The 26,621-nt window shown below is 40.7% G+C and overlaps 1 protein-coding gene across 4 annotated transcripts; it reads left to right on the top strand.

Annotated features, from left to right (window-relative positions):
• The first annotated feature begins 1,761 nt into the window (after positions 1-1,761).
• On the top strand, positions 1,762-26,621 carry gabrb3 (gamma-aminobutyric acid type A receptor subunit beta3). Of its 4 annotated transcripts, none has more exons than XM_070908539.1 (10): positions 1,762-1,841; positions 1,938-2,029; positions 2,156-2,223; positions 13,087-13,307; positions 14,694-14,776; positions 15,394-15,531; positions 17,401-17,553; positions 23,370-23,614; positions 25,055-25,135; positions 26,274-26,621. In XM_070908539.1, exons 1-10 carry the CDS (start codon positions 1,762-1,764, stop codon positions 26,619-26,621), a joined length of 1,509 nt encoding a protein of 502 aa, XP_070764640.1. The 4 variants fall into 4 exon arrangements, with proteins under 4 accessions (XP_070764640.1, XP_070764639.1, XP_070764642.1 ...); XM_070908538.1 differs by having other exon boundaries at positions 25,055-25,141; XM_070908541.1 differs by lacking the exon at positions 25,055-25,135.

The raw sequence follows: 26,621 nt of genomic DNA, 5'->3' as shown, positions 1-26,621 counted from the left end.
GCTTGTGTTTCCTGACAGTGTGCATTCAGAAACAAATCTCCAGACGTGTATAAAGTCAGGCAAAGTCAGCGCTGTATTGACACAGAAAGTAATTCCTCCTTCTTCTGTATTTACAGGAATGCTGTTGACGGGAACAAAAAGCTGTACGCCATCTATGATACAAGGTAAGAATCACTCCCCAACATGTTTTGTAAAAAGTAGTAGAGTGTTAATTCTGAAATGTAACCAGGGTCTATCTCTTGAATAAATGGAAGGAGAACTGTGTTGGGAAGAGTCCAGTTCAAGCCCACTCTGATCCCCTGCAGTAATATTGAACTTCTTCCACCACGCCAAAGAGCGAAGAGGAAAAAGAGCTCAGAGAGAAAGCATGCAGATAGCAGTCTCATGAAATCTTCACAGGAGTTACTTTAATTAAGTGACACAAAATTATTTAACACCAGATCCAAAGATTCTTTCTCACTTCTGCTGCCAAGAATCAAGAATAAACTTGCAAAGGTTATCAGGAGTAGATTTAAGCAACTCCACAGACAATAGGAGACTTATGTGAGATGAATCTATGAGAATTAATCTACACTTTTAATATAGGTATCGTGCATGTGTCCTCCCAAACCCCCTTTTGCCTTTCTACCACTGATCTTTCCCATTTCTCAAACCTGAAAACATTTGAACAGCAGTCAGATGATCCCTCTACATCTCTATACATCTTCTAGACCAAAGAAAATATGCAAAATTTCTTCAAACTGGATTCAAAGCGAGTCTATGTAAGTTTCACTGAAAGGCTGCTGACATGGTCTCCAGTGATAATCATGAGCTAATGGTGGGCTAAATGCTAAAACTCCAATAGCAATATCTAACTAAAATTGGCTAACGTTAGCTAACATTAGCTAACGTTATTTCATTTTTTCAAGTTAGTCTCATTTTAAGATATTCACAAAGGTAGGAGTATTTTTCCTATGGGCAGTGGGGGGGGGGGGGGGGGGGTCTAGAAAAACAATGCTTAATTGGTTGCCCACTTTTTGTCACTCCAGAGTGGGACAACTCATAAGGGGGCGTTTGGCCTGCTTGAGTCCCCCTCTGGTTTGACGGTTGAGCAAAAATAAAACATGGAGGTGTCTCAATGTGGCGCACACACGTACTATTCTTTAAAAAGCTCTTCAGAAAAGGGCCGGAGACCTCTTACCTTACCCCCCACCCCATCGGCACGCCACTGCACCTTCACGTAATTGAACTTCTGCTCCGTCTCGAGACAACCACAGAAGGTTCTATACGCTGTCACGTGGGCTCTAATCATTACCAGGACAGCCTCGCGCACACTGACATTAAGAGTCATGTTTCAAACTCAAGAGTTAGCCACAGTATGAACAGGCTCTGTGAGGGATTACTTTGAACCCGAGCGACGACGCATCCTGTAAACAGCCGACTTGTACACTCATGCGTACACTCACTTTGTTGTGCTAACCCCGCGAAAAAAAAGAAAAAAAAAAGCCGAAACCTGCTAACCGGAGGATGGGGATACGGAGCAGCCTGCGTGAGGCTTTACGGCTCCGCTGCCGTATCACAAGCAGCGACGGACACATCCAAGTAAACGCGCCTCTGCCTCATGAAGCATGTTAACACAGGCTGCGCCAGAGGTACACATCATGAGGCAGAAGTCTCACCTGATTTAGCGGAGCTCGGCGGGAGCGTGAGCACTGTGGCTTCTTCATTTAGTTACTGGTTGAACGCTGGACAGCACCCATCCACCCAGACACCACACAAGGGATGTGGGGACCCCAGAAAACAGGGCTCTTTGACATTCTTTCATTGCCGCTGGTCGTGGCAGTGATGTGCTGTGCCCAGAGGTGAGTGTCTGTGGGGTTAAAAACCGGACACCGGTGCGGGTTGTCCATCTTCCAAAAGAGTTACCACAGACCTTGTTGTCTTATTCTCTCTTTCAGCGTCAACGAACCGGGGAACATGTCTTACGTCAAAGAGACTGTGGATAAACTGTTGAAAGGATATGATATTCGTCTTCGGCCAGACTTTGGAGGTATGTCGGGGGTCCCTCATTTGGTGTGTTTCACCCTAATGGCTCCCCGGTATGTTTCTTTGCACTACTGTTTTATTATACTGAATTAGTGTAGTCCACTGTTAACTTCATTTTGTGTCTTTTCAGGTCCACCGGTTGCTGTTGGCATGAGTATAGACGTGGCAAGTATAGACATGGTGTCAGAAGTCAATATGGTGAGTTGTATATATTTTCTCTGTCATTTGTAGTTTTGCTTTTTACCATTAATATACAACAAATTAATTAATGAAAAGTGTTATACAAAGGGGTTAAGTTCATTAGAATCTAAGGTACCCCTTTCTTGTAAAACACACTTTATAAAGGGGTTATAAGTTGTAACTAATTGCTTTATTAATGATTAACTAATCATTTACTAATGCTTTATAGACCTGTTTTTAGCTATATTATTAAGAAGAAGTTTTGGGTTGCCAGGTTGTGAAAAATCTCCTTTACCGGTGCTTGACCAATTCGGTACAATTGTAAATGTTGGTAATCCATTAACAAATTATGGATTTCTCACTTCCTTATAAGCCATCACGTCAGCGGTTATATTTGGTGCCAAGTCATTAGGGTTTTTACAATAACCCATCCAGTCTGCAGTTGTGAATGTTAATAAGTTGCTAATAAATGCCTTTTGCTCCAGATGGTTCTGCAAATTGACTTGGCAACCCTGACGTTGTTCTTAATAATAGCTCATAACTGATCCACAAGTCATTGGTAAATTATGTATTAACCATAAATTGAGCCATTAGTTGCAACTTATTACCCTTGATAAATGCCGCCTGGTCCAAAAGTAGTACCAAAATGAATTTTCACAACCTGGCAACCCAAAACCTCTTTATGCTGCTGCATTATAAATTATCTATAAGCAACTAGTTACTACTCACAAACACTTTATAAAAAGGTGACTTATTAGAAAGTGGTTTCAAATCTAGAACAAACATTACAACGTACAATAATCTAAATAAACATCCTGAACTGCTCCAGTCTCGTATGTAAACAGAAAGCAGTTTACAGGGGCTCTCTTGTATTGTCTAGAGCGGTTTGGTCATCTGCTGTATCAGATTATGGCTAGTGGTATGGTTTACAGTCCTGGTTCACTGGCTGTGTGACTCTAGCAGCGATGCCCTAATGGTCCTGTTATAAGATGAGGTCAGTAAGTTCGGTTGCCACGTCTTCTCCTTTCAAATATGAAAAAACAAGCCGGACCTTCAGAAGCCAGTGTCAGTGTGCATGTGTGCTGAGGTTGGCACACCATGAGCCCTACAGTTTAATGCCTGTATGTCGTCTATCATTGGTCTGAACTGCTGACGGTGCTTGATGCCCGATCGCATGCTACAGAGAGGAAATAGCCCCTGACATGCTGTCCTGACAAGTATGTGTGATGAAATGTACCCGTGGTGCATTTTAATGCATCTCTACACAGCAGTGGAGTGTGGCTAAGTGAGAACCACAGAGAAACTTAACACTTTCAGAGACGACTGAGATCCATATTCTGTGAGATAGATGGTGGAGTATTAGGAATTTAGTTTGTCATGTTAAATAGTGTGGTTGTATTAAGAAAATGCAGATCAAGCTTGTCTTGTTGCTATAGATACTTGGATCAGTTTCTTCCATGGATAAAAAGTAATCATGTTCTGTGCAATTAATTTGCATTTTGTAGTTGGATTTCTAAAATGGCAAAATATGAAGTTAGCTGCAGAGGTTTTCAAAAAAACTGAAAATTGATACTGAATTGGACAGTTGAAGGGGGGTGCGGACGTAAGGCGTGAGCCGCAATTTGTGTCAAAATCCGTCACAACTCAATCAAATCTGAACACACAGACATGCTACACATATTTTTAGATCCAGTGAGACTGGCACTTCCCGTGACTGCCACATCTGTCTGATGTCCATTGCAAATACACGTCCATAAATAGAAATATAGATAGACATCACAGAAAAAATATGCTCCCATTAACTCCAGAACCTGATAATCATCACGTTTTTATGTTTTATTCAGTGTCACAGTAATCCAGTGACAGCTGTCTGTACATCCATGGGAACACTGCAAACAGGAACTGCTGATAGCTGATTTGGCACACTTTTAATGGTACCAATTAGCCAAAATGTTAGGAGGGGGTGCAGTTTTCTCAATGTTGTCTGAGGGGGGGCTACAGTGTCAGACTTACAGTTAAATACAGTAATTGGCTGTATGTATAGGAGGAATAATGTCCTTTGTTAGTCAGCTTCGCTGTTCTGATAGCAACTGTTATTGTGGACCTAAGTACAAAATTTCACTTCTTAACTTATTTTAATGTAAGCCTTTGATTGCAAGCAAAGAGAGACACAAACATATTTTTTTTTATATCTCATTAGCTTTAAGAATCTGCAATCAGTTAACTAAGTCTCAGCACTTAATGGGCCAAACCTAATTTCCGTGGTAGAGACCACACCCGCTTTTAACTTGAGAGTTGCTGTCTGCATGAAAGCATTTGGCCTCCTCAGTGGCGATCACATCAGCCTGTCTGTGTTAATGGTTCGAGGCACGCAGATGGGACAGAGGAAGATACATCTCCTCCTCATTGCTGAGGGAATTGAACACATCTAGACAATAAACTCCCCCAGTTGCTTACGAGCATGTGCTAAAAATGATTCACTCATGACACAAGCGATGGGACACCAGGAGCCGATCGCGTCCTGTCCGTGAGGCATTATATTGTTTGATTTGCCAGATATCCAAAAATATCCACACCATCACTGATCACTGGTCAGGCTGCTTGAACATATTGGACTCTGCTGTGACTCAGGAGGCAAAGTGACCTCACATCAGCACTACTTTTTTCCTATATATCACTTTTATCAGGGTGTTCTGAGCAGCTCGCAAACACTTGTAGTTTATCTGTGGTCCTGTTCCTTTCTGTCCAAGTGCCGTTCCAGTTCCCCCTCCAGAGGGCTTTGACATTTGTAGCTTCTTCTCACATTTTGCTCACTGGAGCATCTCAATGTCTCCAATGAACCTGTGTGTTGCATCAGTTTTCACCAAACAGAACCTCACAGATGTGTCGGTTAGTTGTGTTACTTGACCAGCAGCAAGCTTTCATATTTCACAGTACAAGTACATTTTGTAACGTTTGTCTAGGTGTATATAAATTCTGCGTGTACATAATCTGTCATTAATGCGATTACTCACATCAAATATTTCCTCATTTTCTAATACCATTGTCCTGTTATTCTGAAAAAGAAAATAAGAAAAACAAAGAGAAATAAAAAGAGACTTTGAGACGCAAATAAATGGAAGTAGGACAAAAACACAGTTACTTTTAAAAAAAGAAAACTAGCACTTAATATGAAGTTATAGAAATTAAGTAAGGTTAGAAAAAATGAGGCTCCTTCAAAATGTGAGGAGGGATTTTTCTGTCCATCCTATCATTTGCCCCAAGCAGGTACCTAGTCAGTGGTGGAGCCTGGAGGAGCAGGTTGTGTGTCTTTTCTTGCATTGGCTTGAATACTTGGAGTTGATGACCTCAGTCTGTCTGATTCACTGTACCTGTAGCAGCTCTAACTGTTGTTTTTCTCTTCCTTCTTACACTCTTAAAACCTTGATTCTTGGGTTTCTCAAGGCCCTTTGAGATGTTCTCTGAACAACTACTTACAAGTTCAGTTTTCACAAGATTCAAGTCTAATGAGAATCTATTGAGCCCAGCAGATGCATTTCCAACCAATCACTGATGTGTTTGGATGATGAAACGAGGCTCAAGGTTCTTGAAACTTGAAGCTAAAGGAAGTATGGTTCTGCAACTGCATGGCATTTTTTGTTGTTGTCTCAGATTCCTTTGAAAACCTATTGTGATGAATAGTTGTTGGTAGAAATGTGACATTTCCGGAGCAGCTGCCATGCCATTCCAGTCTGAAATCTGAGGCAAACACTGATGGCAGCCCAGTGAGTGAGTGGCATGTCCAGTGTCCAGTCAGGCTTCGTGTTGTAGTCTGAGTGAAGATGAGAACTGTCAGTCATCTCGCTGACAGCTTGTCATGGCTAATAATGAATGTTTATTCATCAATAATTAATCTGTTGCATGTTTATATCTTATATTACTCTTACCTACCATCCATAGCCCCTCTTGTTCTGCATGCCCTTTAGTATTGTTGTTGTTTATTTTGTTTATTTATGTTGATATGCTTTGGCAACGTTGTACTGTATGCAGTCATGCCAATAAAGCCACTTGAATTGAACTGAATTGATTGAAAAGAAATCTGTGCTGTGCAAAGCTGCCACATCGAGAGAAGCCACAACTTTGGACAGACAGGAAGGGAAAACAAACTATTTTTGTTTGTGTGAAGGGGTTAAAAAAGAACAAACCCTCCATTAACGCTAACTACTAGTTTAGGGCTAAATTATAAGCCTCCCTTAAATGTCTCTTGCTCACCTTTGAAATGCCAGAGTTGCTGATAGGTTGCTTGTAGTGTATGTACATGTGTAAGTAAGTGTATGTGTGCACATGCATGATTGCGCATGTATGTTATTTACAGTAGCTTTTAATACAATAAGAGACTACATTTAGTACATCAGCGTAAATCAGTTGTCGGCGCTCAGTTTAGAGTCGTGCTTTAAGAGAGGTGGGAAGCAGACAGATTAGATCTGCAGTGCAGTGCATGTCTTGTCTCTTTTCATACACTTCAACGAGGTCCTTGTGGTAGTGTGGCTCTCTTCCTTCACATGTAGTCCAGAGGAGTAGGGAAGTTGTGTCTCTCTGAATTATCTGCAGTCCAACCGCACTTCTGACAACCCGCTGTGATTATCGAGGGATGATCAATGTTTCTTGGGTCGTAGCCATTACACCGGAGCCTCTCTTACCTTGAAATGTGACATTATCTCAGGCAGTTTCTTACAAAACTTTAAAGATGTGTCTTTAGTGTGTGTGTGTGTGTGCGCTTTTTGCCACTGGGCTAGACTCAATGTTCAGGGGCTCTCGAAGAAAGACCTGCGATTGTGGTCTATGCTGCAGTGTCTGATTCCCTGACAGGCAGGTTGTAAAGTGGTGAAAAAGAAGAGCAGAATGGAGAAAACTTGGCTCAAGATCAAGTTCATCTCCCTGACTTTTAGAAGAAGCTGGATGTTTTTGGATGTGATACACCGCTCTGTTCCACATACCTCACACTGAACCAGACTATTCTTTACTTAGTGGAAGTTTTCTCCCATAGGGAATTGTGTGAATTATAAGAAGTGTTAGAGCAAAACCCAAGACATTTTTTTCCAAAATGACACCTTAAACCTGTCTGTTACTGTAGCTTTTATCCAGCCATTCGAAGTGTACATAATGAGCTTCAAACCTTTAAATGCGATTTCTCAACATTTTAAATGAATGTGGTCAAAATTGTTAAAAAAAAAAAATACACGTATTAGCTTTCCAGATATAACGTGTTAATTTTAAGTTTAAGTTTAAAGGCACTGATTGCAGATTTTGTTGGACAGAGCCAGGCTACCTGTTCCTCACTGCTTCCAGTCTTAACTGTGTACTAAGCTAAGCTAACCGGCTGCTGGCTGTAGCTTATCTAATACAGACAGATATGGGCGTGGTATCAATCTTTTTATCTAACTCTCAGTAAGAAAGCAAATATACGTATTTCCCAAAATGTCGAACTATTTGCCAGCCATCACACTGTTTTACCATCACATACTGTAAGTTAACTTCTATAATTTCTATTATTCATTTGGAATATCTAAAGTGCAGGACTTAGAGCTGCTTCCAGTGTTAAATCAATGTAAATAACTTTGATGACTGCTCGTGGTCCTTGTATAGACCAAAGCAGAACTTGCTCTTTCTCCTTCAGAGAAGTGGTGTAGCCGGCGTGCTTTCACACAGCCGGAGTCACACAAGGTATTGGCCCATTATAGCCTGTGTGGGCGAGCTGCAGAGCTTGTTGTCTAGGAAATGAGATTATTAATATATTTCTGACTTTACTCTCTCTCTCCACTCCTTTATTTTTAGCTTGGGAATTAAGATTGCTCTCTGTCCTTTTCCATTCTGTTGTTATATTTAAAACTCTTCACTTAACCAGACGTCCATGTTATGCAAGTGCACTCCAGGAACAAAATGCAATATTTGTGTATTCATTAGGCATCGCTCCTTCAGATGTGACCCCCCACAATTTCTACACTTTGAAAAGAAGCACCTGTCCGGGCACATAAACCACCTTAAGCTGTAAAGCAGATCCTCCCAGAAGTGTTGTTACACATTTATTCAGTAGCCAGCCACAGTATGAGTCAGCTGGAAGACGAATCCATCATGTGCTAAAACACCCATCCATTTTGACACTTTAACATTATCCACCTTCTGCCTGGAGGAAGCGTTACCCTTAAAAATACTCATACTACAGATGTTCTCCCAGATTTATATTGAAGGGCTTAGTTAATAAGTCAGCCACACAACATCCCAAATAGCCTCGGGCTCCAGCCACTCACAAGGTAAGGAGAACCTGGCTAGAAGTACTAGTGTAGTCCTCTGAGTTTTCTACTGTGCTGGAACAATGCTGCGTTTAGTGTTACACAATAACGGGATGTGACCCTGCAGGAATATAAACCCTTTGTGCAGCAGAATCGTTTTACTCGTCACTCTAACAAGGTGCTCAAAATAAAAATGGTACTTCAAGTGCTTTTATTGGGTTGATAACAACTGACTCAGGTGAAACTAATTGTGGCTGAAGAACTTTTAATTTATGCAATCAGATGCATTCAGTAGCTCAATGTGAGGGACTGCTGAGAACCTTAAGCTGAGGTGACCTCCATCTGGCACACAATTCCTTCATGGGTTTAGGGCATCAGAAATGTTTTAATCGTGCCATTTTACACTGTATTTGTAAGAGCTTCACACACCATCTAAATGCCACTGTACATGCCAGCACAGCACCACATGGCAGACAGTCAAGGTTAGCGACTAACGTTAGCCGGTGAACATAGTAGAGCATTGAGCAGCAAAGGGGACAGATGTTTCAGTCCTCGGACTATTGTCATAATTTGCCCCATATTTATACCTACTCCTGATCACTGCTGCAAACCATCATATCAAACGTACATATTTTAAAATGCTAATTAATAAGCTACATTGTCCAAATATGATCAAAATATTGGATTTCAAAACTTTGTAATGATGTTTCTTATACCTATTATATTCCAATGAGAAATGAGTAAGCTCATGTGGGTTTGGTCTTATCTTGGCTTTACTTGTTTAATGTTTTTAGTTTCCTCACTTACTGATATGTTGAGAGATATCTTATGATCCATCGTGACTTTAGGCTTTTATTGCATCTAAACACGCACCATAAATACTTAACAAACCGGTTAATTTATGGTTGTTCTTAAATGACAGCTTCATAATCTATCACTTTTAAAGTTGATGATAAAGACTGTCGCCATTGTTCTCACGACTAGTTCATGGTGAAACCAAAGTGCTGAGCGTCTAAACTAACATGTGGCCTATAATATTGCAAGATGCATCCACGTGTGAAGCTCATGTCTTACTTTGGTTAACTTTTCCATCCTATAAGACTGCTGTCTTGTGGTTGAATGATTTCATAAATACCAAAATGATATGGAACTAAAAAGACTTGTTTTCTTTCAGCTTGTCTTAGATCCAGTGTTTGTCACGGGACCAATGATGGTTCTGTAGAGAATGACGTCTGATCCTGAGCCCCCATCCCTCCGCTCCACAAAAATAGCTCACCTGCGACTTTGCTCTCCTAAGATAATAGTACTTACACTGTTATAAGATGGTGAAAGGAACGAAATCCTTTAATGAAAGGCTTTGTGAAATGTTGTGTGGGAGGATGCACAGACTGAAATGATTAAACGCATGATTTGTAAAACATATATAGTAGACTTTTGAATTCCACTGGGAACACTTAGCTGTCTTACGGAGTGATGAAAAGCCCTCCTCTTGCACGGGGCAAGCCATCTCTGAGTGCTATTTCTGTATTCCCAGCAGATATCCTGGTGTTAAGTTGACGTAGACGATGTTTGACTGGCACACAGTAACCATGTCTGAGTATGAGACTGTGCACTCTCCCAGCCGAAGATGACACGACAGTCTCGTCCTCCCACTGGGCCTCATTTACTCACTGGTGCTGAGAACAAACCTCTTTCTGTCTCTTGTGGTCTACATATCTGGCAACAAACAACACCACCCTTTAGGGTGCCCAAAGACAAGCTGGAGTAAGGAGTATCTACGTGTATTTTTAAAAATTGTTTCATTAGTTAACGCTTTGAAATCCTCCATTGGATGAAAGCTTTTGGGTATCAGATATGGCTGTTGGTAATGTAATTGCCATATGATGGAGTATTACAATCAAACAGTCTACAAGGTCTGCACTGAAGGTTCATTTTCAATAGTGCTGGGACATAATTCAATATTATCATTAATAACTTTCAGTGGAATCGTTGATATGAACATGTTGTGTTAGCGTTTTGCAGAATTCTGCTGTTAAGCAGAAGCAATTTGTAATCATAAAGGGACCACAGCATTAGCACTGCACTGAAGTCACGTTCGCATTAGCTGATTGGCATCAGCTGTTTCATTCATGCTTCACAATCGCTGGCTCACTCACCAGCTGTGTGGCCATCGGCTGACAAGTGATGTCCGATCATATTCATGCAGTTGTACAACGCGACTATTATGACCTGACATGTCTCACTATGACTGCTGATATGTATTATGACAACACCCTTTGCTACCACAGCTCCCTCCACCACGCCCAGCCTCCTCCTTATTTGTTTTTTTGGTTTTGTTGATTTGAGTAAAATTGAATATGTGGGGGGATTCGTTCTCCCGGCAGGATCCTCGTTGCTACTCACATTCTTTAAGGGGCTCCATCAAGTAAGACCAAGACCTTGAAACTGAAGAAGATAGTATTGGCTGATATTAATAGCTCTGCTGTACTTTATATGACTGGTAACAATTTTGAAGTGTGCTGACTGTAGGAGATCACAATAACATTTCCTTATTAATGTTATCAAATACATTCGATGTTGATCCTTTTGCGGTGTTGAAGAAAAAAGAGAGAAAGAGCTTTAAAGAACATCTAGAACAATCAAGTGTAAAAGGCTTTACCTAAAAAAATCCAAAACAAATTAAAACAGGAAGTGTTTGGTAGTAAAGTAGAAGTGTTGTATAAAGGGAACTCGTCTGATGATGGTGATGAAATGACCTACTTTTGCTAAAAACAGACGGCTGTTGCAGATATTTTCTCAAGTGAATTACTGTTTGACATAATCCAGCACTTGAGCCACTTCTTTAGGAGCCACTTCCTTCCATTGGACACTGACATTTAGAGGGGGTTCCTGAGGGTGTCACCCCTGTGGAGAATACGCCCAGCCCTCGAATCAAGCCCTGCAGGTCACACAGGGTGCCGGGAGCAGGAGGGCGTACTGTACAGTGTTTGTACAGTGAGAGTGATCTGGCACAGCTTTGTTTCTGAGATGCTAAAGCAATGCTCAAGGCAGTTAAGGACAACTGCTGATCTGATCTGAAGATCTAAAGCAGACTGAAATAGTTGTGGTCCAGACGTCGAGTGAGAGGGCTGGTAGGTGGGCTCCATCTCTGTAGTGTAAGAGCTGTTGTGTAAAGCTGATTCACCCAGCCCACACCTCTGCTGCGCGTGGGAGGGAGCGTAATGAGGGCATCTTCTGTTCACAGGGGGTGAAAGAGAATTGGGAGGGCGAAGGCATCTCTAAAGAGATTCAAAGAATGAAAGAGCCAAGTCTCAAGCCAGGGATTTTCTGGAAACAGATTGTATAACATTAACTACTACAGAACCTCTAACAACTTGAAAAAATTGCCTTTTTTTTAGATGCAGATTCAAGAGAAATGTGGTCAGGAGTTTCATCGTTCTTTAACAGGCAAAATACTCGCAAAAAGGACATTAACTGGATTAAAACCCACACAGTTTCATTAACTAGAGGTAACAGGCAAAAGAATAAATATATCTTCTGATTGTACGTACACACTGAATTATTCATAGGAATCAATATTATATTATACTGTCAGTCAAATAGTGTAATTCATTCCAAACACAAAACAAGCCTACACTTTGTCAGCCATGCATGATGCAGCTGCCCCTTTGCACCGATATGTGTGTTGTGTACAAAGTAATGAGAGAATCAAACAAAAATAATGCAATTCTTGTCAAAATGTGGTCAGCAGTTTCCTAGGTGAGGAATCACACAGACTAACTCGTAGTAAAAAATAAGTTCAGCGTGAAAAAGGAAACACTGGTATTGATTTTTATATCCAAAGGAAATCTAGGCCTTTCTGAACACTTTATTACGAATATGTTATTGCACCAGGGGATTGAAATGTAGGCATTTTCAGCACGGGCCAAGTTTTTGTTTATTTCCTGAGACCTGCTTATTTATTAAAGAGAACATTAGTCAGCAGAACAAAGCCAAGCGAGCTAGTAAAGAGCTCCATTAAAGGCCTGGAAAAGCTTTTGTGTTCTGATGGATCCACTTGTGGAGCTAGCTGCCGAATGAACGCCCAATAAATTATTGAAATGGCCATCGCATGTATGGCCGGTAATATGTAATGAAATCTTCCTATCTATCTGTATACTCGAGATATGCCATCTAGTTTTGACATGCTGGTAAAAGTGGTCAGTTGCTAAGCTGAAACCTGGGGTTGATGCTGTGCCTGCAGTAATGGAAATCCATAGTCTGAGGGCCAGTGCCAGTTTTTGTGCACAGAACAGCTGAGAGGGGTTTCTCATTGAGACAGGTCTTGAAATATGGTCACCCAGGGCAGACTGATGAGAATCAGAGCTGTTTGACAATTCTATAAATATCACCTTTGTTACAAAAAAATCCATCCAGAGCTCTGGGCTGCAGACATTCAGCGTTGAAACTGATAACCTTGTAAGAAAGTCTGGCTTCAGTTCGGCCAGAAATTGCAAACGTCTGAAACAAAATTACTTTATTTATACGGCATCTGCCAAAAGGTATCACTGCATTTCTCTGACTCATATTTATTGTTGGGTATAACTAAATCATGCTGTTTTACTCCCTGCAGGACTACACGTTGACTATGTACTTCCAGCAGTATTGGAGAGATAAGAGACTGGCCTATGCAGGTATCCCTCTTAACCTGACTCTGGACAACAGAGTAGCAGACCAGCTCTGGGTCCCGGACACCTACTTCCTCAATGACAAGAAGTCTTTTGTTCACGGTGTCACTGTAAAGAACCGTATGATTCGACTGCACCCGGACGGCACTGTTCTCTATGGCCTCAGGTGAGCGCTGTTGTTAGCATAAATTCTCAAATAGTGGTGGGGACCTTTATTTACCTCCGTGCATTAACTGTTCCCCAATTAATGCAAACTCGAAACATCCTCTATGTTTACCTGTACTTTATTTGTTCAGCACCACTCATGCAAAGATGTATTAATACCTTGGTAACAGTAAAAACAGTAAAAACAAAAATGAAAATAAACAATAAAGTAAAACATTTGATAACAAAAAAATAAACAACAGGAAAAAAATATATAAACACTTATTAAAAACCATATTAAACAGAGAGGTCTCTAATTTCTTTTTAAAGATACAAAGCGAGTTTGCTGTTCTAAGGCTTCATTGGATCTTAGGTATTCCACAGTTTAGGGCCATAAAAACAGAAAGCAGCGTCACCAGGTTTCTTGTGGGAACCATTAGGAACTTCTAAATGAAAGGCAACATGAATGAACCATGAATAAAGTACAAACAGAATATATTCCTCCAGTATATCCACATTAAATGTCTTGCAGCCCTCTTGCAGGGAAAAAAATTCCCTCCATTAATTCACATTCCAGGAGGGAATAGGAGAATATGGAACAACTGGAGCAACTACTTGAAGACAGATTTAAGTATTGATTGCAGCTAAAGCCTTATTTACACTTGCCAATCATGTGTCTCATATCCTGATAAAAGACCGAAAAAGTTAGATATGATACCCTTTTACTGGCACTGATACATACAGTATGTGCATCTCCATTAGCCAGATCTGTGTGGATCAGTCTTGGTTTTCCTTCACGCATTCCAGTCTGACCCAAGAGAGAGCAGTAAAGATTACATATTTGTCTTGGAGAAACTGATGTATTTACACATTATCAACATCTCACACCACCTCCCGTGGTGGTTTTAACGATTGGCTAGCAATCCATCGCTAATGCTTGTTGGTTGCATTTACCCGCGGCTCCTGTGTTGTCACATAGCTATCCAATATAGGTGCATGGAGTGGCTAAATGTTTTATTTGTTTTCCTTGAAGCCTTTTAAGCTGCAATTCTCACATCTTGCCAATACAGTGCGTCTCCCATCAGCTCATATCTCATCTCATATGTTCATTTGGACTGCGGCTTGGATTCTCAATATAACACGGCAGCACTGAAAAGCCTGAAAGTACCATTAGCAGTAATTGACAATTGAGTCTGACTTTCACTGCATTGCCAAGATGTTTGTGTTTTGCTGTAATAATTTGTTCTGTTTGAAATGAGTTTTATCTTGTCTCTACACAGACTGTAAGGGAGCATATCTATATTATTTGACGTTATGCTTTGATAATGTCATCTCGTAAATTAACCACACCATTTAAAAGAAGGTAAGTTTAAATGTATACCTCTCCTTTGGTTTTGTTTGGCTTCAGAATCACGACGACAGCAGCCTGCATGATGGATCTGAGGAGATACCCGCTGGACGAACAGAACTGCACTCTGGAAATTGAGAGTTGTAAGTTTAAGCCCCACATGTTGTGCTTAGTAAAGAAATACAGCGGACAGCTGTACTTTTTCATCCCTTAAAAATATGAACAGCACCGTGATTCTCATAAAAAAAAGTTCTTACACTCCTCATCTCGTGCAGACAGAAACTGCACAAACTGCTGAATTGCTTTCGATTTATTAAGCTGTCGTACCTCATTGAGATTGCTTGCTTCACCCTCTCCAGTTAGAGCTGCTGTGTCTATCCAGAAAGGTTTCAAGCAGACAGTGATTTCCATAGTAGAGCATAGTCCAACTTCACCAGTCCTGACGATATGTTTGACTGTCTGTGCTACCATAAAACTATGGATCCCATGCATGTGGTGTAAGTCTGTCTGCCTACAGTGACACACATCCCCATGAGGATTTACATCTCATGCAATCAGCACTTAGAGCCAGCCAAGTCCGTGTGATTCATAGGACTTACTGTAAATCAACTGTTGCTATTAGGCCCCCAGATTTCACTTAAGCAAATAAAAATACATTATTAATTTTAGCCCTCTGACAAAACGAGGTGGCTGCACTTTTCAGTGGTTTTCAGCTCATAAGAATCACCCCTTTCCTTGTTTCCTCTGACCCTGTTTGCAGATGGTTACACAACAGATGACATAGAGTTCTATTGGAAAGGAGGAGACACTGCTGTGACCGGGGTGACACGCATCGAGCTCCCTCAGTTCTCCATAGTCAACTACAAACTGGTTTCCAGGAACGTGGTCTTTTCCACAGGTGAGCTGGCAATAATTCTAATAATGTGCTATTTAATTGTTTATACATCAGATATGTTCCTCACTACAAAACTCAAATCCCCCTGCACTAGTGTTCATGTTCAATTTCATGCCCTTAAACTAGCTGAAAACGTAAAATGTATTTCTCCATGACATTAAATATTCACGTGTAATTAAGCCACATCAAAGTGAAACAAACTTTAGTTATTATTTATGAAGTTTAACCCTGAAAAACTCAGTTAATCTGCTCCATCAGGACTGTGTGGTGTGATCTAGTATGATTGAAAGAGCCAAAAAAAAACAACAACTGTCAACAGATTTTAATTCAAGAAGCTGCTGAATCTTGATTGGTGCACAGAAGTATGTGACATCACATTTTGCCCACTGAGCCCCGCCCACTTCAAACAAGTGCGAAAAACAACAGAAATCTCTCAGGTGAAATAACCAAAACTTGGCAGAAAATGTTTTCATGTCAGCTCCCATCACTCATAGTAAAAAGATGATTGAGAAAATAAAATTTCTCATGAGACGCCCAAATATCAGTGGATCTCCTGTACACGTTAGGCTTTCCTGATTACAGGATTTGCATCATACCATGGCCTCTCTCACTGTAACACCAGAACTGAGAATCATATCAGAGAGACAATTACCCCTCTGTTTCTTCAAGCTCCTGATAAAAGAATGGGGGCTGTACTTACAGTAATGTAATGTATTCATGAGGAAGAGCGCCGACAGCATGAATTATTCTCCTATAATACAAAAACTCAGAGGCACCAAAACAGGGATTATCCCCACAGCTGAATTAATGACATGTTGGATGGATATTGTCTGAACATTTCTGAGCACATAATACTGAGAGGGCTATTAGAGCTCATTACAATCAGGGTCAAATCTGGATGCAAATAAGCTCTAAGGGGGTGTCTACAGATGCTTCTAACATCTTCTCAGTTGGTGGGTCGAGCACACAGGGAGCAACACAGGTGTATGTGTAGTCACGCTGTTAGCTTGCAGGCTTAAACATTAAAGGGCAATAAGGTCACCTAATGTTAACAGAGACTGCTTTGAGTTTCAGGTACAATCTCATCCACAGTCTTGTGCCTTGTAAGTGAGCAAGAAAGTCACTCTGGCAATAGCAAAAGTTAAAGTTATAGCTGTCATAAAGTATCCGCACAGTACAATGTCTCCACTCATTCAGTAAATTATATAAAAGTGTTGCATGTATTAATGTCAAACATCTGTTTGTTGAGAGTTAGATGAGATTGATACCATTCTCATATCTGTACGATAAATATGAAGCTGCAGCTAGCAGCCGATTAGCTTAAATTTAGCTTAAATATTAGCTTTGAAAAAGAGCTAAAGGTCCAAAGGTAACAAAATCAGACTACCAGCACCTCTGAAGCTTCCTCATTAGCACATTATATCTTGTCTGTTTAAATCACTGGCTGTTTCCCCCTGTCTTCAGTCTTAATACTAAACTAAGCTAACTGCTAAGCTGTAGCTTCATATTTATTGTACAGGAGTGTTATCAATCTTCATCTTCTGGAAAGGGCAAGACTAACAATTCAAAGAACAGATATCTAACCAATCTAACTCTTGAGCATATTTCCCAAAGTGTCAGACTGTTCCTTTAACACTGTATAGATATAGATAAAGTTTATATTTTGCTCTGCATTGTGGCATTTGCACACAGACAATCTCAAGGCCAAGTTTCATAAGATGATTTGCAATTTGAACCACGATTGCTTGTTTCCATGGTGATGAAACCAGTTCATGAGGCCATCGCCATAGGAACCAAAACAAAGTGCGAGACGTTCCCTTGTTCCTCTTCAATTAAAGAGGGCTTTGTCCTCCTCGCTGTCTTTTCCTGCAGGTGCCTACCCTCGACTGTCTCTGAGCTTCAAGCTGAAGCGAAACATCGGATACTTCATCCTGCAGACGTACATGCCCTCCATCCTCATCACCATCCTATCCTGGGTGTCGTTCTGGATAAATTATGATGCCTCAGCTGCCAGAGTTGCATTAGGTATGATGTGTCCCGTGCAGTAGATTGACCTCAGCCCCGTAGTTTCACCTTCAGCCAGATGTCTTGTCGTGTTTCATAGTTTGGGCCTGCAGGCTTGCGCTCAGTGACCACCTCAGCCCCAAAGCTAGAAACAGACAGAAGACTTTAAACTATGATATCATAGAGACCGTACAGATCCACAGAGAATGAATCTGGAATTATCTGGGAATCAAAGAACACTCAGGTTCAAACTATAGAAAATAACGAATTTGGATGTGATGCAACTGGGGATGCTAATTTAGAATTTTTCTTCTGACCGATAGCCGACCCTCATTAACCAATCGTTAACCGTTAACCGACAAGATTAAAGTGAACTATTTAGATTGGACGAATGTCTGCGACTCATTAAGACTCATAAGAAATTATTTATTTTTATATGTGCAGTAGCAGCAAAACAACAACAGAGCATGAGGATTCACACATCGACACACATTGAATCCTGCAGCGCTGAGACCGCTTGTATAGAAGTTTTAGAAGGCATAACAGTAAAAATTTCATAGCTTATTAAAATGAATAGTCTAGCAAACAGGAGCCAGACTTTTGTAATTAATGATCAAAGGCAGCCGACAGGTTAACAAAAACAGAAACTTGTAGTCGCATTTTTCAGTATAAAATAGTATATATAATAAAATAAACAGGGCAGGCCTGCCTCAGTCCTGACTTGCGGACAGCTTGTCTACTGGTTTTTATTCAGAAATAGCAACATGTCCATGCTGTGGGGTTAGTCTGGTGCGCAGTCTGTTGCCCTTGAGACCCACGGCAGAGAATACCCGCTCAGATGGTCCCGATGTCCGGGGAACGCAGAGACAGCGCCTCGCTGGAGTGGCCAGCCTCAGGGGGAACGTCTGAATACTTTTCCACTGGTCTAGTATCCAATGGGGGGGGGGGGGGGGGGGTGTCTCATACAGGTGTCCCCCTCTGCCTCTGGGTCATTAGCCTGATGAGGGGGGTTGCAGTCGTCTCCCAGGAGCAACATCGTGGCTATTTTGTTTGTTTTTGTTTTAACTGTTTAACTGATGGTATTAAAAGATCAAAATTATTATTGTCGGTTAACAGTTAAACTGTTAATTATTAACACCCCTAGATGCTACTGATTCAGTGTTAGTGGTCAGTGTTGTGAGTAACTTTGCACCAACATTTCACAAATTTTCTGAGACACAAAGCACTCTGTGGGTGCTTTTTGGAGAGAATCTGACATATTGAACCAAAAGTAAAACAGCCTTTTAGCTTGTATTCATTAAACAGAGTGACCTGGGCGTTTTGATTAGACTTTTAGTTAAAATTTGTCAGTCTGTATTTTTTCATGGGTCTGACATGTTCATACCATTCCATCAAACAACACTTTGATCCTTTGTGATGATATGAAGTAGCTCAGTTGAGCTCAAGCGATGCTGCTGTAGTTTTAGATTTTGATGCTAAATTGTCGTAGTGTCATAGTGTAGTCGATTTATTGTCTTATGAAAATCCACAGATCACTATATTTTAACATTACAGAATTAACATTCAGAATTTCCCCCAGTTGAAACAGTTTTTTACAAATTCAACATTAATATGTAAAAAAAACAAAAAACAAAAAAAAACACAAAATATTATTATATCACATCTCACTGGTGTCCATAAACTGCAATGCAAACTGCAATGGTATAAACTCATTAATGTATCAAAAGTCAACCTGCAAAATATTCTGATGTTACACATTTTATTTTTACTTTAATTGTACATTTTCGTGTGCTAAACAGTCCGTGAGTGTCAGCTGTAAACAGAAATACAAATTTAAATTTTAGCTGCATATTTGTGATTAGTCGTGTATTTATTCATTTACCATGTAGAAGTAAAACAACCACTAATGTTTCACCTACTGTCTTCCTCAGCGTGCAGGCTCAATGATTGTCACAGTCCAGTTTAAAACAGGTGTGTTGGATCAGGTGCAGTCAATTAAAACAAATCAAACACGGTTATAGAAATAGGACACAAAGAGCAGATTTAACATCATGTGTCATAAGGAGAGCTATTACACAAAAACATAGACTACCCACTGAAAGATTACTGTGATGTAAGCATTGACAACAACACTCAAACTTTTATGTTGAAGTTGTTTTATTTTTTTACTCCACTTCTCTCTGAGTTTGTTGGGAGATCATGTCAAGTTCATGTAATTTACCGTTCTGTGACCTGAGAGGATGATGGGTTGGATGTTGTTGGCCAGCAGAGGACATGAACAGGGGGGATCTGACCTTTCCAATTCATGTTTCTAAAACTAACACAAAGTGATCCTTTCCTTTCCGCTGTTAGTTTGGAGTCTCAGAGGTCCGTAGCACAATGTTACATTAAAGTTATGTTAAAGTTTAACTCTATTATTACATTATCACATTATATAACTCCAACTTTGGAAAAAGTTCACCACATGTTATTAAAGCCTCAGAGCAGTGTTTGGAGTTAAAGCTGCACCATTAAATATTTCTATAGTGTGTAATCTGAAAGGTGGTGCTCATAGTGACAAATCCATGGTTAGCATTTTACCAGTAGCCACCATGGCTAGCGGCTCTGCCCCCCTCTTCGGGTGGGTTTCCATGTCTGTTCTTTTAATTGTTATTCTTGCCCTTTCCGGACATGTCTAGAGAACGTTTAAAAAGGAAAAAAATTATCTTATCACAAGCTAAATGTGTACTTTGAGTGTGTTAGCAAGGAAGCTACTGTCTTGTCAGCTCAGCGCCATACTGGAAGTCATACAGTCAAACTTTTAACCGGGTATTGTGTGTTTTCAGTCTGTTTGAGGCTGTAAAACGACACTGAACTGAATCTTTCACACACTTTCCAGTGTCCTCTGGGACTTAAATACGAGGCTCAGTTCACCACTGGAAAACACCCTGCCATCCTTAACTGCATTGATCTCTGCTCGAATATTTGCCTTAATGGAAATCCTCATTCAGCATCTATGCACACAAAATACTGACTGTAAGAAAGAGCATGTTATGTGTTGAGTGTAGTGCCTTTTGAGGGGCCTGGTGAGCAGCTAGATTTGGAAGCACCTCTGCAGGGTCAGACCTGTTCGGGGGTCGGTTCGTCTCATTTAGAAGACCGCCGTCTGAGACACTGTGAGATCGATGCAGTTAGAAAACATTTACACTTACTGTACTGTCCAAATTCAATCACTGTCTATGTGATGATTTACTATAGGTTTCCATTCGCCCTGCCATTATGGTGGTATGAGTATCCTGAGGAACGCTATATTTGCAGGGATACCTATCAGGCTTCATATAAGAGCAGTGGAAAATGACTTTTGCAGTGGGGCATTAAGAGATCACACTGTGTATTTACTTGGAATCTCACTGTAGCTTCATGGTTTATACTATAGACTATCAAAATTCTGAGTAAGAGTTTTGATACTATGCATCCTTGATATGTGAAAGTTGTAGACAACAACAGGCTTTGCATTTCTAGCTGGCGACCGTCAATTTTGCCAGGTGAAATGCCAACTGACACCGGCAGATTTTATCAGTTGCAGCTAGCGAGCTAATTAACGTTAGCTCCATTGGTTTGCTGAAAACTCTGTCTCTGGCTGATTTTGAAAGAAACAAGCATGTTCTTGTATTGCTTAGCTCACATACTTGTTTGTGTTTTCAAATAGTATGTTTTCACTTTTAACATTAAAAGAGAAACGGCTTTTAGGATCAGTATTAACCGACGTGTTTGGCTAGTGTAACGCTATCAAGGGTAACGTTGGCTAGGTTTACTGGATTGTAAATATTCCCAATTAGAATAAAAAGCTGAATAGAGCTGCTAACATTACCCTAAACTCTGATAGCATCCTGTATAAGCTTCCATGCAGTGGGGAAATACTACGGTGTATATGCTAGTCTTGATATGTATGTAACATAACCTGTAACCCCACAAACTAATGAAGTTAGCCGATGATGTGCTCCTCTGCCTTTTAAGTAACACTCTGTAGGCAGTAAGCTAGTTAGCTGGACATGCTAAGGATTGCAGCTTACGTTACAACAGATAAACACTGTTTATCCCATTACTTACACTGTTGCTCTTGTGTCTTTGGTTTTGAAAAGCTAAAAAAGACACCACCCTCCAAATCAATTCAAATGCCACGTATCACTCTCACTACAGCCCCATGCACGTTGCTTTAACAAGTGAAAAAATCCAAAGCTTCACAGAGCTGCTGTGCCTAGTTATGGTCGCTAAGGCTATGATTGGACAATCGCTGTTCGGGGGAGGGGTTTAGCACACGGTCAGTAATCATCTACAAGATGTCACCTGTGATTATCATTTCTTTATCTGTCCCTGTTCTCTTTGCTGATGTGATTTCAAAGACAACAGCAAACTCTGCAGCACTGCGCTGCAAATGTTCCAGGGATTGAGCGTTGAGTAACCCTCTCCTCTGAGCTCCGACAGACTTTAGATTCTTGCTCTTCCCTTTGTTCTGCAGAAATCGATGCCACAAACCCACAGTGCTCTTGACACTCCCACACATGCGGTGCTGTACAGTGCAACATTTTTGGTTTAATTATGTAAGCCTGAGTCGACAGAAATAGACACACAGGTCCAGGTTGGTGAGCCATCCAGGAGACACAAAAACAACACAGACACATTTATTGTTGATGGTGCACATTATCGAGAGAATTACTACACTGCTGTTTATTGTGTATTTGCTGAGTCTGTTCACCCGTTGTATGCTACATGAGCAGTAAACCATACAGTGGAGCATTTTCTGCTTATCGAAGCTAAACGGGCCCAGAAGAGGCATCCAATAACTTTCATCTGAACAGTCTTGAAGGCTTTTGCTTTTTTTTGACCTTTTTATAATCAGGTTTGATAGAAATGTTTGTGCCTGCACCTGATGAGAATGACTCATGTTTAGACTCAAAAAAGAACAATGCTCTCTCTTAATGACTTAATAGCCTTCTTATGAGTATACCTTCATTTCAGCCCCGTAATGCTACAAATTGATTTTTAATTGAAGTTGTAATTAAAGAAACTCTTAAAGAGACTTTTTTTTGTTAGCCTAGCAAGCTGGACTTTCTTCACATGGCGGTAGGATTATAACTGATGAATTCTCCCACATACACATATATAGAGAGTAGTACCACAGCCGTGGCGAGCGGCCCACTGCACATGAGCATTAGGGTTTCTCTCCCTGGCCCCGCCCCCGAGCGCTCCCACTCTGCCAATAGATTTTACAATAGATGGCGTCACGCACATAAACATTGCCTTTCTAGGCTCCGGAAAAGTTGCAAATATAAAACCTTCATGGTTTAAAAATTCATAATACAAGGAATTAATAATTTAAACAATTGACCTTGTTTGCAGTTCGAGGTGTCCTGTCAGCAGTTTTTTGTTGTAGTTGTGACATTTACACGCATTCGCCCAAACAGTGGTGCACCAGTAACACGGCTAACAACGTAATTGTTTGTGCATGAAAAGGTATAAAGAAGGTTACTGCATTGATCAAGCACAGGTTGTTATACTGACTTTTGTTACACAACTTAAGATTCAAAGAAAATACAAAATAGAAGGAAACAATAATTCTACACTAAATATTGAAAAAGCTATTATATCAGTCAGTGACGATCTAAAACCACATTTCACCAACTAAAGGTACTAACTGCTGCAAGTTTATGCTGAAAGTCAGTGTCACCTTCCATCGTTGTTTCAGGAAGTTGCATCTGTACTCTTTCATGACCTTGCAGTTTATATTCAAGGTTAGTTGTGTTGTTTTTAATTTGCAACATGGTGATTTCAATTCTTTCTTTTGTGTTTTCTTCCAGGGATCACCACTGTCCTGACCATGACAACCATCAACACCCATTTGAGAGAGACGCTGCCCAAGATCCCCTACGTCAAAGCTATAGACATGTACCTGATGGGCTGCTTTGTGTTTGTCTTCCTGGCTCTGCTGGAATATGCCTTCGTCAACTACATCTTCTTTGGAAGAGGTCCTCAGATGCAGAAGAAGCTGGCCGAGAAGGCGCAGAAGGCAAATAATGACCGGGGAAAATTAGATAGACCCAAGGTGAGAATCCATTTCCAAACACCGGAGAATCAAGTTACACTCATCATTTCACAGGTTCAGAACAATGGGCCATGGTGTTTTAAAGGCTGTTAGCAATGTTAGCAACCAGCTGCAGTAAAGCTAATCTTTATTGTCGGCCGCTGCATATAATTTGAAAATTCCCAATCCCCCAGTGGTGGTCATTCACTGTGGATGATACTAATGCAATGTTCACCTTTACTACTCCAGTGGAGCAATTCTCCATAGCCATGGTATAAATATACATAATATACATAAATATAGTATGTCCACATCATGGTATAATTATATGTAATGATAATTCCTTTTAACAAAAGTAGCATTAAGCAGGGTTTGATAAGGTTTGAAAGTCCACAGCTCCAAATATCAAATTGCCATCATTTAGTGGAATTGAAATTAAATTTCTTATTTGTGTGCACATGATGTAAGAAAAAATTCAGAGAATGCTCCCTCAGTTTAGTTTTGCACTCATAAGAGACAGATCCTGATCTTTAGTCCCTCGTAAGGTTTAAGGTCCAAACACGCTGTATCCTTTATTTCCCACGACACATCCAACAGCATCTTTTCATTGGGCCCTTACCGCTTGGTTAAGACCCACATCTTTTAATCAGGCTTCCTGTGTTACCGAGCTGATATAACTCTGGTGACATCACTAGGATTATTTTCTCAGACTTGACAAAGCACCTCCAGAGCCACCGAAAACATCATGCGACTGTTTTCACAGGCTGAGTCGTACTCTCCATGTCTAGTAAACTGACCTTTATTTCTAAAACTGGTGGCGTGGCCCTTTAAAATGTAATAGTCAAATTTCCTTGTTTGAAAATGCATCATTGTAGTTGCAATTACAGTTAAAACAGAAGCTCCAATGGCACAAATGTTATTGTTATATGTATGTTATGTTGTGAGATGACAAATTAAATTTTAATTTGAAAGTAGGCAAGTTTACTCAAATCCTGGTTTCTGAAAATCTGTCATTGTTCTTCAAAATTAGGAACTGTTGCACAAAACCAAGTTTAGTCTCCGTAAGCAGAGCTTACTCTTAAAGACAGGATCCAACACGCGACAATGGAAGCTCCAAAAGTACATTTTACATACATTGAAAATGGCAGGATTATCCATTAGAGTACATTGAAAGTGATGTTAATGGATTACAATTGAATTATAGTGTCAATTTTTAAACATGGAAATGAAAGTGAAAGTTTGAGTATAGATTTTTATTTATTTTCATCTGTATCACATGCACATTGGTGGGAATGAAATCTCACTTTGATGAAATGGTTTCAAATGAATTGTCCACCCTGGACTCGTGTCCTCCCACCGTCCCTCTCTGCCTCCTGACTGTGACGCTCTGCGAGCACCTCAAGCTAACACCTGACCAAAGCTCAGACGAAAGAGGTTTCTGTTTGTGTTTCTCCCGGCTAGTCCGTTCTGGAAGGAGGCAATTGCAAGTCTTCGTCCGTTAAACAGTCCAATCAGGTACAAGGGCGTCGTCACTCACGGCGGGTGAGTGTCTGCCACAACTGCCTGTTGTGTCACATCTGTGAAACCTCCACTGAAACTTTGCTGCTGCGGGGCAAAGTTTGACCTCCTCATTTAACAAAAGAACATGCTTAATACACAGCAGCCATTTCTGTCATAATCACCATCACATATAAGTACATTCCCTCTTCCTCTGTGGTGTCTTACCTTTTTATTGTCTTTATGTGTTTGTGGCCCTGATATCCTGTACGGTAAATGCAAACAAACCACTCTATAAGGAAGGATTTTAATCCATGTTTTGTCTTTATTATATCATATTATATAATAAAGTCTATTGTCTATTAGTACCTGATAAACAAAGTTGAGGATTTAGCAATATATCATGAAGCATGCGCAGGGATAAAATATGTATATGTTGAAGATCACAAGACCTGAACATATGCAGAAATGACCTCTTTGCTTCTTACAACACCATTACATATAATGAAGCATTGGTTTTTCCATGAGGCTAATGAGGGAGAGAGTATTTCAGTGTGATTCACAGCTTGTTGGGACAATTTCCAAATGTGAACCCTGTTTAGAATCACTGGGTCAGTCAAAAGTCAAAAGGTTACCTTTTTTCTATTCTTGATCTGTGGATTTTACCCGGTGTAGAAGGCTGTTTATTTTATATCTAGATGACCTACAGATGAGGTCTGAGGTGCGTCTCACAATGTTCATATTTTATTGTTACATCAAGGAGTAAGACCGGTTTCTGTCATTAGTTTGCACTGAAGTTGACAGAGTAAGAAAATAAATATTCACCTTGTCACCTCCTCTCATGTCTTGTAACCACATTGTTTTATTGCTGTTGTACATCTTGTGCCTCTATTTTTGCCACAGAGGTCTGAATGATTTATATGTTTTTGTGTGGGAAGCAATAGCTGTCGTGACATTAGTATTAGAGCCATCCAGTCCAACCTTGAGCTGATTTGTGAGAAGTGATTTAACTTTGGGACGGGAAACCTGGTTTTGAAGGCCGCTCTCTGTTTCCCGGGCTGTAATCTGTCAGCTAGAAGACGGCGGGCCCCGGGGGCCTGACGCGTGCTGCACATGTGTCATCAGTCACTGAAGCCTCAGCTCACAGCCCATTTTTAACAGCGCTCCTGTCTGTTGTGCCTAGGTCGACTCCCAGGGGAACATTTTGCTGACAACCTTGGAGATCCACAACGAGGTGGGAGGGAATGAGATCGCGACCACCGTGAGCGAGACCCACAACTCCTCCTCCATGGTGTTCGACAACTCGGGGGTCCAGTACAGGAAGCCGAGCGGGCTGCGCGAGTCGGGCCGCCTCAGCCTGGACAGGAACGCACACCTAAAGAAAACCCGTCTGCGGAGACGATCCTCGCAGCTCAAAATCAAAATCCCAGACCTCACTGACGTGAACGCCATCGACAGATTGTCACGGATAATATTCCCCTTCAGCTTCTCCCTCTTCAACTTAATCTACTGGCTTTACTACGTCAATTAA

This window comes from Enoplosus armatus, chromosome 7 (genome assembly GCF_043641665.1).
Source record: "Enoplosus armatus isolate fEnoArm2 chromosome 7, fEnoArm2.hap1, whole genome shotgun sequence".
Classification (NCBI taxonomy): Eukaryota; Metazoa; Chordata; class Actinopteri; order Centrarchiformes; family Enoplosidae; genus Enoplosus; species Enoplosus armatus.
This window is presented reverse-complemented; position numbering and strand designations above follow the sequence as displayed.

What these genes read in the sequence shown, in the direction of transcription:
- gabrb3 (XM_070908538.1), top strand. Translation starts at nt 1,762, where the DNA reads ATGTGGGGACCCCAGAAAACAGGGCTCTTTGACATTCTTTCATTGCCG. An exon ending in TGGTGTCAGAAGTCAATATG is followed by an intron (nt 2,224 to 13,086) that starts GTGAGTTGTATA and finishes TACTCCCTGCAG; the next exon opens with GACTACACGTTGACTATGTA. An exon ending in GAAAATTAGATAGACCCAAG is followed by an intron (nt 23,615 to 25,054) that starts GTGAGAATCCAT and finishes TCTCCCGGCTAG; the next exon opens with TCCGTTCTGGAAGGAGGCAA.